The sequence below is a fragment of the Tachypleus tridentatus genome, chromosome 10, assembly GCF_004210375.1.
Source record: "Tachypleus tridentatus isolate NWPU-2018 chromosome 10, ASM421037v1, whole genome shotgun sequence".
In the NCBI taxonomy this organism is placed as follows: Eukaryota; Metazoa; Arthropoda; class Merostomata; order Xiphosura; family Limulidae; genus Tachypleus; species Tachypleus tridentatus.
The window spans coordinates 111425768-111442940 of record NC_134834.1 but is presented as its reverse complement, the minus strand read 5'-3'; the positions used below and the strand labels follow the sequence as shown (position 1 = coordinate 111442940).

The 17173-nt window shown below is 37.4% G+C and overlaps 1 protein-coding gene across 1 annotated transcript in view; it reads left to right on the top strand.

The window, feature by feature from the left end:
* The window catches only part of LOC143230095 (transmembrane protein 65-like), a 29865-nt gene extending 14442 nt beyond the window's left edge, over nt 1–15423 (top strand). Inside the window, exons 5-6 of the mRNA XM_076463139.1 lie at nt 1097–1202; nt 11626–15423. Of these exons, the coding sequence (XP_076319254.1) occupies nt 1097–1202; nt 11626–11751 (232 nt within the window). The 3' untranslated portion in view covers nt 11752–15423. The remainder of the gene's footprint in view (nt 1–1096; nt 1203–11625) is intronic.
* The last annotated feature ends 1750 nt before the right edge of the window (nt 15424–17173 follow it).

Here is a 17173-nt window from a genome sequence, read left to right as displayed (position 1 = left end):
ATCGATGTTCTGTGCTAAAGATATATTGTACTCTTATTAGATCAAAACTAGACTATGGGTCACAGGTCTATGGTTCTGGTCCCCATTCATCATCACGGACTTCAGCTCTGCACTGAAGCTTTTTTCACTTTCCAGTTCAGAGCTTGTATACAAAGTATACGGGAATTTCTTCTACACCTCTGTTGTTTGCAACTGTTTTTACTGTATGCTTCAAAATTTTGTCACCATTGGTATCTGACTAATTGTAATGATAATGTAGCTGCTGTCACCATTGGTATCTGACTAATTGTAATGATAATGTAGCAACTGTAACCACAGGTTTAATGTATTACCCACTATTTTATCTGACTAATTGTAATGATAATGTAGCTTCTGTAACCACAGGTTTAATGTATTACCCACTATTTTATCTGACTAATTGTAATGATAATGTAGCTGCTGTCACCACAGGTTTAATGTATTACCCACTATTTTATCTGACTAATTGTAATGATAATGTAGCTTCTGTCACCACAGGTTTAATGTATTACCCACTATTTTATCTGACTAATTGTAATGATAATGTAGCTGCTGTCACCACAGGTTTAATGTATTACCCACTAATAATCTGACTAATTATAATGATAATGTAGCTGCTGTCACCACAGGTTTAATGTATTACCCACTAATAATCTGACTAATTATAATGATAATGTAGCTGCTGTCACCACAGGTTTAATGTATTACCCACTATTTTATCTGACTAATTGTAATGATAATGTAGCTTCTGTCACCACAGGTTTAATGTATTACCCACTATTTTATCTGACTAATTGTAATGATAATGTAGCTGCTGTCACCACAGGTTTAATGTATTACCCACTAATAATCTGACTAATTATAATGATAATGTAGCTGCTGTCACCACAGGTTTAATATATTACCCACTATTTTATCTGACTAATTGTAATGCTAATGTAGCTGCTGTCACCACAGGTTTAATGTTTTACCCACTATTTTTCTTTTGTGTCTTTGTATATGAAATAGATTTTTCTTAATTTTGAATATTTATCTCTCGTGAAATTATTTCAATATTTTTATCTCATTCTATACTCAGCTCGGCATGGTATGTTGAAAATTTGGCATCTCGAGTTGGAGTACACATGCCAGAACTGACCCCAGCACAGTTAGAGATGTCATCCACTCGGTGGAGTATCAACATGGTAATTGTCATGTTATGCACAATGACAAAAAATATAAACGTTTTTTTATTTAGAAATGCAAGCACTGTAACTACTTTACTCATAGGACAAGAACATTTCATTTATAAATTGACAAAAAGCAAATTAGTGCAAATGATTAAACACTGTTCTATCTAATTATTTAGAGAAAGTGAATATTTTTTCTAAATAGATGTGAAATTTGTCAAAATGAATTTAATTTAGTTATCTAATTATTGTAAGCTCTCTTTCTCAAAATTTAACCACCTTTCTAAGAACTAGTTAATGATTTGATTGTTTAGAAGTAATCTATTTTACTGTTAGTTAACTTTTCATGTTAAATACTTGCTCAAAGTCATACCTCATTGTAGTTGAAGGGTTCAACCCCAACACATACCTTTGGCCTTGATTTCCTCTAGACAGGTGGCCTTAATGTGGCCCTCCAGAATCAGTGCACTGGTCATGCTGGGCCAGAGTCCAACGAGTACCAGTTTTGGACATTTTCAACAGATATTGCAGACATTGTCTCTGATGCTTGTGTTTGAGTATTGTGCTAATGAAACCCTGGAATTGCTGCAGTGTCCTTGTATAGCATTGTAGTAAGTCATCTCACAGAATACCTTGGTGGGTGGGGCCAGTGAGAACTGAATCATATTCCTTTCCTTATGGATCCCACAAATCCTCCAAAAAATACCATAAAAAAAAACAGCTTCTGTGAATATATGTTATCCAAACTGCAACATATGGTCATATATTCTCAACCCTAAGTGTCAGCAGTTCAGTCATTCAAAAATGTCTTGTTGTGGTTCTGTGATGTGCTTGTTCTGGAGGAAAAGATCACACTGCCTACAAGTGCATACTGAACTTTCACTGTGTTAATTGTACTAGTTCACACCCTTCTTGGTATTGATTTTGCTCTGAGTGCGTGCAGGAGAATGGTGTACAGTAATTAAAAAGAGTTAACAACATTTCTTATCCAGAGATGTGAAAGTTTTTGTCGAACTTGTCAGGTACAGAAATCACTGTCTGCACACCCCCTGTAGTAGCAGAACATACTGCAGACAGTGCTCTCTGTACCTGACAAATCAGCCTCTTCTCCTGTCTCTCTCCCCTTCTTTCTTTCCAGTGACAACCCATGTCCATTTCCTTTGGTGTCAGTTTCTGGTGTTTGCTTTGGTCCATCTTCTTTGGTTTCAAGATGCAGGACAATTATTTGTTCTTGTTCTTAGTCATAGGAACCTATGTATACTGACAGAAACTTGCCTACTCATTTCAGGGCAGGATTCATGGAGGACTAGAGACCTTCTACTAGTAAAGTAAAATGGTGTCGTCATAAACCAAAGGGTTTTCCACCCAAATCTTCTCCCTATAGGTAAATATTGTCAATTTGGTAAAGTAGAACTGTCGAAGTTTTCTTTCTAATCAAGATGTTATTAAAGCCTTTGTTGACTCCTATCTTTACATTTCTCTCTCCTTAGAGAAAACTTTCCTAAAACCTGTTGATGCTGTCACCTTTTGGCAGTTTTCTTTATATTGGAATTATAGGTTATGTAACAGACAAATTTATGATGAGGTAGTATCGCTGGTCAATCAGCATGTGCTCAACTTGTTTATACCACTCAATATGCTTTTGGAAGCCACATCTAGGTATTTCTCCTTCGGTTGTACCATCACTATTTGTTCTCTTGGAGTGATTTATGATCAGTTAGATCTTCATGCTGTCATTGAACAATTACTCACTTCCTTTTAAATCCTGGGAGACTTTATTGGACACAGTTCCTTCTGCAGTGGCACTGATACTGATGGGAGGGGCCATTCCATAAACCAAGTACTCTTAAATTACAATGTTTCTCTTTTTAATACTGGTTCTTTTATTTATTTTCAGTCAGTCTTTTACCACCATTGATCTTTATTTGCTCCCCCTTCACAATCTCTTATTTTTCTTTGAGGGTTCACAGTGATCATTTTCTGTCATTTTGAGGGAGATTGGCTGTGGTTGATGTCATCTGACCCGAGTGCCACTGTGGAAGTCAGAACTGGCTGACTGGCTGTCTTTCACCTCTTTTCTGCAACTTAATTCTGCTGTTGTAAATCTAATATTTATTAATGATCATGTAGCAACAGTAACTGATTGCATTGTGCAAGCAGCTGTTTGTTCTATACATATAATCTTGACACATTTCCCATGGTAGCCTCATCCATGGTGGTCTCCAGCCAACCAGCAGGCATGGAAGGCTCAGAAATGGGCCTGGGTTACCTTTCCTAGATATCCCACTATTTTAAACTGCATTTCTTTCTAGAGGCCTGTGCCCATGAATGGCTGGTCAAATGTTGGGGCCAAATGTAATCTAGGATTAAGTTTACAGCTAGCATCTCTTCTATCACCAGTTCTAAAGTAATCTAGGACAAGATGCAGAAGGTTAGTGGGAGGTATTCTTCCCATCTTGCTCTCCAATGCCCAGAAAGTTGCTGATGTATAAAGCATCACCAGTACTCTTGGCAACAACAAGTTTACAGCTAGCATCTCTTCTATCACCAGTTCTAAAGTAATCTAGGACAAGATGCAGAAGGTTAGTGGGAGGTATTCTTCCCATCTTGCTCTCCAATGCCCAGAAAGTTGCTGATGTATAAAGCATCACCAGTACTCTTGGCAACAACAAGTTTACAGCTAGCATCTCTTCTATCACCAGTTCTAAAGTAATCTAGGACAAGATGCAGAAGGTTAGTGGGAGGTATTCTTCCCATCTTGCTCTCCAATGCCCAGAAAGTTGCTGATGTATAAAGCATCACCAGTACTCTTGGCAACAACTTTGCTTATCTTTCCAGCACTTCTGTCTCTTCCTGTGCTTTCTTTGCCATCAAGTCTTGGGCAGAATGATCGCTTCTTTCCTTTCATGCGGTCATCTCTACAACTATGATTGCCCCTTTATACTGGTTGAACTCAAACTCACTATTCATCTGTCTAGCAATACCTGATGTTATTCACTATAAAATTATGTGCCAAATATCTGTCCTATTCTATTGGTTATTTTTAACCAGATCTTGCAGGAGAATGTTTTATCAGGCAATTGTTCTCCCTTTCTCTAAGCCTGGGAAAAGATTCCTGATTGTTCCCTAATTGCTTTGTCTCTGTAAGGTCTTGGAGATAATAGTTAATGCTTGTCTTGTTTGGGTCTTTGAATCAAACATCTTTTCCTACTGTGTGAGTTCTGTTGGCAGTGCTTCAACATGGACCACCTAATTCAACTCAACCTCAGTCTGGAAAGCGCACCTCAGAGAGAACATCTTGTTTCCATGTTCTTTGACATTGAGAAGGTTTATGACACTACGTGGAGGTTCAGAAATTTGCATGACCTACACATGGATGGGTAAATTACCATGCAACCCATACATGTGTAGAAGAAAAGGTGATTCTTAGTTCACATTGGCTCAAAACATTCTTGTTCTTTTCCATAGGAACTTGGAGTCCCCCAAGGGGTTGTGTCTTGAGTATCACACTTTTCAGTGTGAAGATTCATGTTGTTACTGCACACCTTTTTCCTACTGTTATAAATGGGTTCTATGTTGATGACTTCTGCTTCTCATGTTGTTTGCTGAACATGAGGTTTATTGTTTGGCAGCTTAAGACTGCCCTCAGTTACTTGTTGAAGTGGACCATAGCAAACACATTTACCTTTTCTGTTTTTAAAACTGTTTGCGTTTGTTTTGCCACCAACTGGATCTACACCCCAAGCTTCATTTCAGTGATACCTCCTTGGTGTGGATTCCTGTACGTGGTGAGGGGACCTCCCAGGGAAGGTCCTGTTCTTTCAGTTTACCTCCTCTGGGATCTAAACATCCACCCACGTGTTTGCCGTGCATGGCAACCTGTGAAGAGGAAGAGAAGATCCTGGTGGTTGAGGGTGTCCAACCCTAACACACCACTTTGGCCTTGAATTCCTGTAGACAAGTGGCCTTGGGTTGGTCCCCTTTGGGTCAATTGGCTGGATCACTCGGGCTAGAGTCAAACAAGTACCAGAGTTGGATGTTCTTAACAGGTGTTGTGGACATTATATCTATGCTGATATTTGGGAACAGTGCTCACGGAACCCTGGCATTGCTGCGGTGTTTTTGTTTGACATTGCAGTGCATCCCCTCGTAGGGCTCCATGGTGGGTGGGGTCAATGGGCACAAAAATTTCCCTTTCTTTATTATGGATACTAAAATTAAAAATCTAAATAAAATAGTGAAAAACACTCTATAGGTAAATGACAATGTCTTGAAGATTCTGAGCAACAATCCTCATCATCTGTACCACCTGTTGTACCTCATTCTGCAGTGAGACGTATCTCCACTCTCAAAGATGGAATTATGGTGCCGAGCAATGTCCTCATTCTGATATTTACATCACCACGTCCACCTGCCACCATCAAGGCAAGTTGTCTTAATTGCAGAGTATGGCCATACGTTCTGAACCCTCTCTGATGTTTTCAGTGTCAACAGTTTGATCACTCGAAGATGTCATGTCGTGGTTCCTTGATGTCTGCTCGTTGCAGTGGCAAGGACCACAATGCCTATGAGTGTGAAATGGACCCTCATTATGTCCATTGCAAAGGCTCTCACCCATCCTACTTTCGTTCTTACCCTAAATGGTTGGAAGAAAAAGAGGTGCAGCATTTGAAAACAATTCATAACATTACCTATCCTGAGGCTTGAAAATTGTTGTCCACCACCTCACATCGGACATGCTGCTGCACTTCATTCCACAACTAATGTGAAAGTGCAGTAAATGGAAAGTCTGTTGACTTTCATGGTTAAAATAGTTGATGAATCAACTTTGACACCTATCTCTGTCCCTTATAATCATTCCACCAAACCTTAAGATCTAGGAAACATTTCTGAAACTTGCAGATACAGTCACTTTTCAGCAGTTTCCTTTATACAGAAATGACAGGCTGTGTGATGGACGAGTGCCTGGAGGGGTGGCACTGTTGGTTGATCAGCATGTGCCCACCCTGTCTTTGCTGCTCAACACTCCCTTGGAGGTCGTAGCCATCCGTGTATTCTTGAGTCATATCATCACTGTTTGTTTTCTCTACCCATTGCCTGGAGAGACATATGATCAATCAGTCCTTGATGCTGTCATTGAACAGTTGCTGCCTCCCTTTTTCATCCTTTGGGACTTCAATGGACATCATCCCTTCTGGGGAAGTGCTGGTATTGATAGGAGGGGTGCTCTGTAGAGCGTATGTTCTTTGATTACAATCTTTCTCTTTTGAATACTGGATTTTCTACTTATTTCCATGCACCTAGTCAGTCCTTTACTACTATTGATCTCTCAATCTGCTCTCCTTCCTTATTTTCCCATTTTTAATGGAGGGTTGACAATAATCCACGTGGCAGTGGATTATTTTCCTATAATCTTGAGAGAGAATGGCCGGCTGTGGTCGATGTCACACAACCCGCGTGCCCCAGTGAAAGCTGGATCAGCCAAACTGGCCCTCTTTTACTGCTCTCCCAGAACTTGATCCTGCCATTGTCTGTAAGCTATCAATAGATGACTGTGTGGCAGCAGTAACTGAATGTATTATACAAACAGCTGCTCAATGTATTTCTAAAACCTCGACACGTTTTCCACTATATCCTTGCCCATGGTAGAACCCTGCCTGCCACATGGCATGGAAGACCTGGGATACTTTCGTGGATATCTCACACTCTCGAACTGCATAGCTTTTCAGCGGGCCTGTGCACATGCTCGATTCATAAGATGTCAAAGCCAGAAGGAATCTTGGATTGAGTTCACAACCAGCGTATCCTCTACCACCAGTTCCAAAGTCTTTTGGGACAAGATTCGAAAGGTCAGTGGGCAACAATATCACTTTGTCTCCCTCTCGATCTTGCTCTCTGATGGCCAGGAAGTAACTGATACCCAGAGCATCGCCAGTACTCTAGATGAAAGTTTTTGCCAGGTATCTAGCACTTCTGTTTCTTCTTCTACCTTCTTAGCCATCAAGACCTGGGCAGAGCAATCACCTCTTTCCCTTCGAATTGATTGTCTCTATGACAATAATCGTCTCTTTACACTGGTAGAACTCAAACTGGCCCTTCATTGGCCTGGCAGTACATTGGTTGGACCAGATGATATACACTATGAGATGCTGCGCCATCTATCTGCTGCTTCTCTTGCTATCCTTCTGGTTGTTTTTAACAGGATCTGGCAGGAGTATGTTTTTCCTGATGCCTGGCACCAGGCTATTGTCCTGCCTTTCTCCAAGCCTGGGTAGGATCCCAAGATTCCTTCAAACTACTATCCAGTTGCTTTCACAAACTGTCTCTGTAGGACATTAGAGAGGATAGTTAATGCTCATCTTGTTTGGTTCCTCGAAACAACCAACCTCCTCTCGTCCACCCAGTGTGAGTTTTGACGACGTTGCTTCACCATGGACCACCTTTCTCAAATGACAACATCTTGTATCAAGATACTTTGACATTGAGAAGGCTTATGATATAACATGGAGGTATGGTATTTTGCGAGACCTCCGTATATATGGGTTACATAGCCATTTGCCCATTTTTATTAACATTTTTTAATGGACAGAAGATTCCAAGTTTGTGTGGGTTCGACACTTTCCTGTTCCTTTCTACAGGAACTTGGATTCCCTCGGGGCTGTGTTCTGAGTGTCACACTTTTCAGTATAAAAATTAATGCCATCACTGAACAACTCCCTCTCACTGTTGCTAACAGGCTCTATGTCAACGACTTTCACATCTCATGTCAGTCGTTGAACATGAGGTATATCGAGCAGCAGCTACAAAATGCCCTCAATTGTTTACTGAAGTGGACCACAGCAAATGGCTTTACCTTCTCTCTCTCTAACACCGTTTGCATGCATTTTTGTACCAATGGGGTATTCACCCTGAACTCTGTATTGGTGAAGTTGCACTGCCTGTGGTCTCTGAGACTAAGTTCTTGGGGCTTATCTTTGATTGTAAGCAAACCTTATACCACACGTCAAGCAGCTACAGGTCAAATGTACAAGAGCACTGAACATTCCCAGTGTCCTCTCTATCACCACTTGGGGAGCGGGTCGACATTCTATGCTAGAGATATATCGTGCTCTTAATCGATGGAAATGATCAACTATCAATCACTGGTCTATGGCTCTGCCAGACCGTCAGCCTTAAAGATGCTGACCCTATTAATCATCAAGGTCTTCGGCTCTGTATTGGGGCTTTCTGCACTTCCCCAGTTCAGAGCATATACATATAGGCTCATGAACCTTCTTTGTACCTCCTCCATTTGCAACTGTTTCTACTATATGCTTTGAAACTTTGTTTCTTACTAAAGCATCCCACCTGGGGTTGTATTTTCCTTTCTTGATGGGCCATGTATTTTCAGACCAGATGGGCTGCTATTCCTCCTTTGGGCCTTCGTATCCAGGTGCAGTTAGATTTATTGAGTCTGTCCTTGGATAACATTACTGTATCCACTGGTGAGCCCATCACACCATGGCTTCTTACAGTCCCCAATTGTGACCTATCTTTAAGTCATCTGAGAAAAGTAGACACTCCTGATTGGAAATACTGTCCGCTATTTGCTGAACATCTTTTGAACCATCCTTCCATTCCTATTTATATAAATGGTTCGAAATCAGGTGACTGTGTGGGCTCTGTCATGGTTTGTTGTGGTTTGGTGGTAACGTGCAGAATCCCCTCTATGTGTTCACTGCTCAACTGTATGTCATTTCTCTTGCTCTGGATCACATAGAAGCTAAGCAGTACTCAAACTGCACAATTTATATTTACTTTCTTAGTTCTCCACTGGCCCTGGAATTGCTTCACGTGGTTCACACTCTGTTCTCACCGATATTCAAAACCGACTCACCCATTCCTCTTTAACATCTACTTCTATCCAGTTTTTCTGGATACCAGGCCACATTGGTATTCATGGGAATGAGCTCGCAGACACTGCAGCTAAGTCTATCTGCTCTGGCACTATTATCGCTGTGCCTGTCCCATACATGGGCTATGGTCCTGTATTCAAGGCTCGGCTCTGTGCCATCTGGCAGTTGACTTGGAGTGAGCAATGCAAAAACAAGCTTCTCCAAATGAAACCCGTATATTGGACTTTTGCCATCTTGTTCCCGTAAGGATCGGAAAGAGGAAGTTGTTCTAACTAGACTACACATTGGTCACAGTTTTTAACTCAGCGTTTTATTTTGTCTGGAACTGATGCACCAGTGTGTAGTCCGTGTAACACTCAGATCACAATAAGACACATTTTACTGTCTTGTCATCATTATGATTGACAATGATGACACCATTTTAAGCATGTTTTGTACCAAGGTTTGTCCATAACATTAGACAGTGTTACTGGTGATGGTGACACTGTCCACCTTGGTAGTGTTTTTAGTTTTTGAAGGCCATTAATCTTTTTAATGCCACTTAAGTTTTTTAATATATACTTTACACCTTTTTATTGTGGCTCCATTTTAAAAATCACAATTGATCTAGTTCAATTTGAAATTAGAAACTGACTGTAACATTAAGTAACTGGAAACCAGGACTGGAAAGGCCAACTTCAGGTGACTGACGGTGGTTTTTGTACTGACCTGTTAGTCTTTGTGGCGAGTTATGATAATTACAATTACGCTACAGAAATTCCTTTACAACTTGAATTACTGTAGTTTTTCTCTTAACATTGTAGACTAGATGTAAACATTAGTTTTATGCTATTTATTTATTTTTAACTTTGTTTTGTTTTACCTTAATTTCCTTTTATGAATTTTTACTGAATTTACTTTTACTTTTTGCTGGACATTTGGCACAGATAGCCTAGGTGCTTTGTGCCATAAAACACTAAATCAACCAACCAACCAACCAATTGTACACTATTTCTTTTGCTTTGGATTACATAGAAGCTAAGCAGAACTCAAATTGTACTATTTATACTGACTTGCTTAGCTCTCTACTTCATCTTACTTCTCACCCTGTTCTCATTGATATTTAAAACTGGCTGGCCAATTTTTCTTTATCATCCAGTTGGCAGTCTACATGGCATGAGCAATGTGATAAGTTTTTCTTTATCATCCAGTTGCCAGTCTACATGGCATGAGCAATGTGATAAGTTTTTCTTTATCATCCAGTTGCCAGTCTACATGGCATGAGCAATGTGATAAGTTTTTCTTTATCATCCAGTTGCCAGTCTACATGGCATGAGCAATGTGATAAGTTTTTCTTTATCATCCAGTTGCCAGTCTACATGGCATGAGCAATGTGATAAGTTTTTCTTTACCATCCAGTTGCCAGTCTACATGGCATGAGCAATGTGATAAGTTTTTCTTTACCATCCAGTTGCCAGTCTACATGGCATGAGCAATGTGATAAGTTTTTCTTTACCATCCAGTTGCCAGTCTACATGGCATGAGCAATGTGATAAGTTTTTCTTTACCATCCAGTTGCCAGTCTACATGGCATGAGCAATGTGATAAGTTTTTCTTTACCATCCAGTTGCCAGTCTACATGGCATGAGCAATGTGATAAGTTTTTCTTTACCATCCAGTTGCCAGTCTACATGGCATGAGCAATGTGATAAGTTTTTCTTTATCATCCAGTTGCCAGTCTACATGGCATGAGCAATGTGATAAGTTTTTCTTTATCATCCAGTTGCCAGTCTACATGGCATGAGCAATGTGATAAGTTTTTCTTTACCATCCAGTTGCCAGTCTACATGGCATGAGCAATGTGATAAGTTTTTCCAGATCAAACCTCTGTTAATCTTTGGTTGTTTTTATTCCACAAGGAATAAGTTATCCTAGCTAGGCTATGCATTAGTCACAATAACCCATTGTTTTCTTTTATTAGGGACTGACTCACTAATGTATGGTGTTTGTGATACCAAGTTACAATAGCCAACCTTTTACTGTCAGGCTGTTGTTATGACACTGAGCAACAGCAAGATTTTAAACACATTTTCTTCAGGTTTAGTCCTAATATTGGACAGTGTTATTGGAAGTATTGACACTGTTCAACTGGATTGTCTTTTTTAACTTTTTATGAGCCATTTGCCTTTTTAATTCTGTTTAAATCTTTTATCTGAAATTTTATTGTTTAGTTTTAACTTTATTCATTTTTACATTTAGTAACAATTTATGATTTTTTAACAGTTGTTTGCCACAGATAGCCTAGTTGCTTTGCATCAATAAACTCCAAACAAGCAACTAAACTGTCTCAGAAAGAATATTGACATAAGACTACAACTCAGTATCTAAACATTAGTTATTGATGAGTAACTTGTATGTAGCTATTATTATTTCTACAGATGATTAGGCAATTAAAAGCTAATAATGTACAATTTTTGATCACCCAGTTATGTTTTATTTACTAAATAATTTGTCTCTTAATCAAGATGTCTTAAACTTTAATACTTACGTGATGTACGTTCTAGGGTCGAGCTGTCGGTATCACCCTGGGATGTTTATTAGGCATGGTGCCACTTCTTTTTCTTCATGACAGGGGGAAACTAAAGGAAGGACTGGATGATAACAGTGTAGATACCAAAACACCTAACTAAAGCTGTATCACCATGTTTAAAACTGTACCATTATGCTCCCATTGGTGTCACTGGAATTTTGGAAACCAATAGTTTCATAATTTTTGCACTGTTAGTTATAGTGATTGCCACACGAATATATTTATATTTGTTCAACGTTTTGAATTTATCTGCAGCATAAATCATGTTGCTTACATTTCCACAGGGAGTGACAGAAACCTGACCTTTAGTATCTTACATAGAATTGGATTACCTGAGGTTTGGTGTACACATTCACAGTATTGTATCTATTCTCAGCCTCAAATGTCTTTTTCTTAAATATTTTCTTTTGTCAAGGTTTTTTTTGTATTTTAGCTCCAAGAGTAAATTAAAATTTTAGCACTTGTTTATAAATAACATTTAATGTCTTTTTTTCACATATTTATTTAGAACAGTTTTGAAAACTGAAGAAAATTCAGTTTCAGTTTTGTATTTTTATTGAACTTCTCAAAATGTTAACATCAGGTTGCTAAAAGTAAATCATGAACCAAGTCTTATGATTTTTGGTTAATGATTTATTTTCCCTTCCCTGATGGGAGGTTAAAGTTTTTTATTGGTTTTCTTGTTAGCTTTGCTCAATACTTCAAAGTGTTAGTAGCTGATTAGAGATAAAACATTTCTTACGGGTATGAAATTAAGTAATATGCATTCTAATATTGCTGAGATAATTGCAAGACATGCACTGCAGTTTAGATTTGTAGTTTTGTTTTCAAAACACAGCATTGTCCACAGTGTGAGCATTCCAAGTGTTTCATATTTCTTCTTACTTTGTGTTTTATCACATAATCTAAATGTTTAATTTGTTTCTAATTGTGTAAAATGTTGAGTATTAAAATAGATGTAAATCTAATTATTCCTGATTTTAGGAACAAGAATTAGTACTGAAAAAATATTCTATTTGTTTTGGTGAGAGATAGATTATTATGTTTTATGTATTTCTGTTTTCTTGTTCTATTTGTTTTGGTGAGAGATAGATTATTATGTTTTATGTATTTCTGTTTTCTTGTTCTATTTGTTTTGGTGAGAGATAGATTATTATGCTTTATGTATTTCTGTTTTCTTGTTCTATTTGTTTTGGTGAGAGATAGATTATTATGCTTTATGTATTTCTGTTTTCTTGTTCTATTTGTTTTGGTGAGAGATAGATTATTATGCTTTATGTATTTCTGTTTTCTTGTTCTATTTGTTTTGGTGAGAGATAGATTATTATGCTTTATGTATTTCTGTTTTCTTGTTCTATTTGTTTTGGTGAGAGATAGATTATTATGCTTTATGTATTTCTGTTTTCTTGTTCTATTTGTTTTGGTGAGAGATAGATTATTATACTTTATGTATTTCTGTTTTCTTGTTCTATTTGTTTTGGTGAGAGATAGATTATTATGCTTTATGTATTTCTGTTTTCTTGTTCTATTTGTTTTGGTGAGAGATAGATTATTATGCTTTATGTATTTCTGTTTTCTTGTTCTATTTGTTTTGGTGAGAGATAGATTATTATGCTTTATGTATTTCTGTTTTCTTGTTCTATTTGTTTTGGTGAGAGATAGATTATTATGCTTTATGTATTTCTGTTTTCTTGTTCTATTTGTTTTGGTGAGAGATAGATTATTATGCTTTATGTATTTCTGTTTTCTTGTTCTATTTGTTTTGGTGAGAGATAGATTATTATGTTTTATGTATTTCTGTTTTCTTGTTCTATTTGTTTTGGTGAGAGATAGATTATTATGTTTTATGTATTTCTGTTTTCTTGTTCTATTTGTTTTGGTGAGAGATAGATTATTATGTTTTATGTATTTCTGTTTTCTTGTTCTATTTGTTTTGGTGAGAGATAGATTATTATGCTTTATGTATTTCTGTTTTCTTCAATACCCATCTCCATCAAGCCCAATCTTCTCTCTGGCTCTGTTCAATGGAATTGCCTAATTGGAATGACCTGTCTGCTGCTACACTTTCTGCATGTGAGGTTCTATCACTTTTGTGGATGTAGTCTCCTGTGACTCCTCAGCTGGGCTCATATGCAATCCCTTCAATGGGGATTCCTTGGATATTCCTGTAACCCTTCACTTCTACATTGTGAACAATCTCTGGTGGTGCTTGGACAAGACATGTACACTGGTTAGTGTTCAACTTCTTCCTCTGCAGCCAGATTTACATCTGTTCACAGATGCATTCCTTCGGAATTGGAGTGAATGGATTGATCATCAGGATGCTTTGAGTCATTGGTCTGTAGGGGAATATTCTCTTCATATCAGTGTTCTCAAACTCTTTGTTGTCATTAGGCTTTGGGTCACTTTCTTCCTATCTTCATGATTATTCAACAGTGGTGGCACCCATGGTGCTTTCAATCTGGTTCCAGATGGTCGTTCTAATAGGGATTACCTAACAAAGTTGTTTCTTCATCCTTTTATTTATTTGTGGCTTTGTGATTGGTGGGGTATTCTTCATATTGATGCATTGCCACAGCCCTCAATCACCAGTTACCTTTATTTTGGTTCTTTGTTCCCTATCCTTGGGCTTTGCCTATAGATGACTTCAGCTAAATTTGGCTTGAACCAGTTTTTTTATGTTTATCTTCCTATCTGATTCTTTCATTGGATAGTCTCCCTCATTCATACCACTCCATGCAAAGTTTATCTGATTCTTCTTACTGACTGATCAGCCATGGTTTCGTCACCTTCTCCAGTTACAGTTGTTCTCTCTTTCATTATTCTCCAACCTTCCTCCACCACAGTTGCCAGTTCTACATCTAATCTTCATGCCTTTTTTGGTGAGGGGATCCAGTTTCTTGTGTTGGGTGACATTTCACTTAACTCATTCCATTCTTCCTTCATCTCTGGCTGTGTATCAGCAGAAATGGAATGTTTTTTGCACCTGGGCCCTGGCTTGAAGTATTCCAGCTTCTCGTCCCACAGTTGCTGGTATTTCTTATGTGGCTTTTTGAGAAGGGGTTTTCAGTCTCCTCAATGTCAGGTTATTAGGCAGCTCTATCCAATACTTTTCATTTTCTTAGTTGCAGCACAGTCTTTCTTTCCCATTCCCAACTGAGACAGCAGTAAGTTTACTGATTTACAATGCTAAAATTAGAGGTTCAATTCTTCTTGGTGGAAATAGCAGATTGCTCAATGTGGCTTTGTTATTAGAAAACACACACATTTTGTTTCCCCTGTCCTTGTCATTTTGATTCATTCTTTTCAGTCATATTGGTCTCCTAGGCATCTGGTACTTCCAGATTAGGACAGTAAAGTGGTACTCCATTTCCTTTGCTTCTAGTCTTTGTTGTCCTTTGGAGGAAATTCTGCAGTTGTGCACTGCATGGTGTTCTAGCTTTTCTGTTCTGGTTGTGTATTAGATTATTTGTCTCAGTGTCTGAGACATCTTGGGGTGTTCATCATGCATATTATTTTTGTTTAATGAGACAAACACTACCTTATGATTAAAATATACACCTTTATCTACAGTTGTGTATATATTTATAATTAAATTTCATTTATATGTACATTTTTAATTGTTAATCCTATTTTAACAACATAAATGTTGCTTGAAAAAACAATTCATTCATAACTATTATAAAATTTCAAATATCACTCCCAATTAAAAAACAAAAAATGTTTGCTCCCTTCCTTTCTGGTTATTCTTCTGTTTTTAACAACACACTTTGATAAAAGGACATTATTATTTATTCAGTGATGTCGAGAAAACCCACTTGTAGAGAATATATATGTAAAAGCGAGCCGTTTTACATATATATCATTATTTATTGTTGTACATTAACTTTGTGATTCCTTTTCTCCACAAAACTTCTGTGAATGAAAGTCAATCTTGAGTTAAAACAGTTTGGCACTATTGTAGAGTTTTAGTGTCTTTAGTTTTATCTTTAACCTTTCCACAGTTAAATTTGTAATTATCAGGCACAGGTATATTTACATAGGTACTTCAGTATTGGGAAGAGTTTATTACAGGTTATTTTTGAATATAAGTGAATACATGTTTGAAGCTGATATGTTCAAACTAGAAAGTTTTTGGAGTCTGATGGGAAAAACAAAAATGTTTTAATTCATGTGGAAAATTTTCATCCAAATCATTTTCATACATTTGTTTGTAATACATTACAGGATTTTTTTCCTCTGTAGCTATTCTACTTTTATGTTCAATGAAAATCCAAACTTCTTAAATGCTTATCACAGGCTTATAATGTTTGTGCTAAGGCTGATCGAGATTAGGAACATTAGTTTTCACTCTGAACTTTTCATTTCCAGAAAAAACTGTTTCTTCAGCATTTACATTAGCTAATAGCTGCTTTTTAAATTTATTTTGTTTTGTAGTCTCCTAATATTTTTGGGTTAAGGACTTTCTTTTTGCATCATTCTCAAGGCTTGTAAAATCAGTGTGTAAGGAATCTATGTATCATTGCAATTATTTTAAACAGTTAACTGCCATGCTTAGCTCAGTATCCTCGTGCTGAATGGCTTAGTTGACTGCATCAAACTGTTCCAAACTACACTACTAATGGTTGGCTAGGAAAACTGTCTCGGCTGCATCAACTGCTTATAGAGATTGAGCCCACAGTAAAAATGTATCTCAAAACAACTAGGATGTTCTCTAGATGTTCTCTGCTTATCAATAAACGTGTTAATACCCATACCAGCCATTCTGAAATACATTTTTATTTCAGGTGGGTTTCTCGTCATCAAGAATAGCTTCACAGCAAATTTCAGTGTGTATTCTCTCACATATGTGGCCATCCTTTCAATGTTTCTTTTATTGTAATCATTGTAAAGAGTTGTAGTTCTAACTGCATGGGCAGACCATCTAGTATCCTAATATCTCTTAAGAACACAAAGATGAGAAGAATATAAAAACCTGCTGAACAAACATGAAAATTGAGAAGAATGAACCAAGTTCATTAAATAAGTAGCACCTTGAGTATATATGAGCTCGGACATATACTTGAAACATTTGTGCCTGCTTTCCTTTATGACATCTAGACATTGTGTGTGTGGCTTTCAGTAGGTAGAAACGTAGGGAACCTCTCCTCTGTGGTCAGTCAGTGAACTACCACAATTTGGTGGTCAGTGTTAGTGAAATCAATACTACATAAGAAGTGTTTAGCTTCTACAATTTCTAAGACAGTTTCAAGGATAATTTGGTTACTGTTTATCTTTCTTTGCCTTTTCATAATTCCACTGTTTTTCTCCATGTTCCACATTTATGATGAATATAATAATGGATAATTCCATGTCTGCAATCTGTGTAAATAACTCCCGAACTGTAAGGCAGAAACTGTTTGAAAGACAATTTTAAATTAGTATATAAAGTGTGGAATGCAATTAAATTCTTGTGTTATATATACATATATATATATACACACACACAAATGTTTCATAACATTTATATATAAACAGTTTGT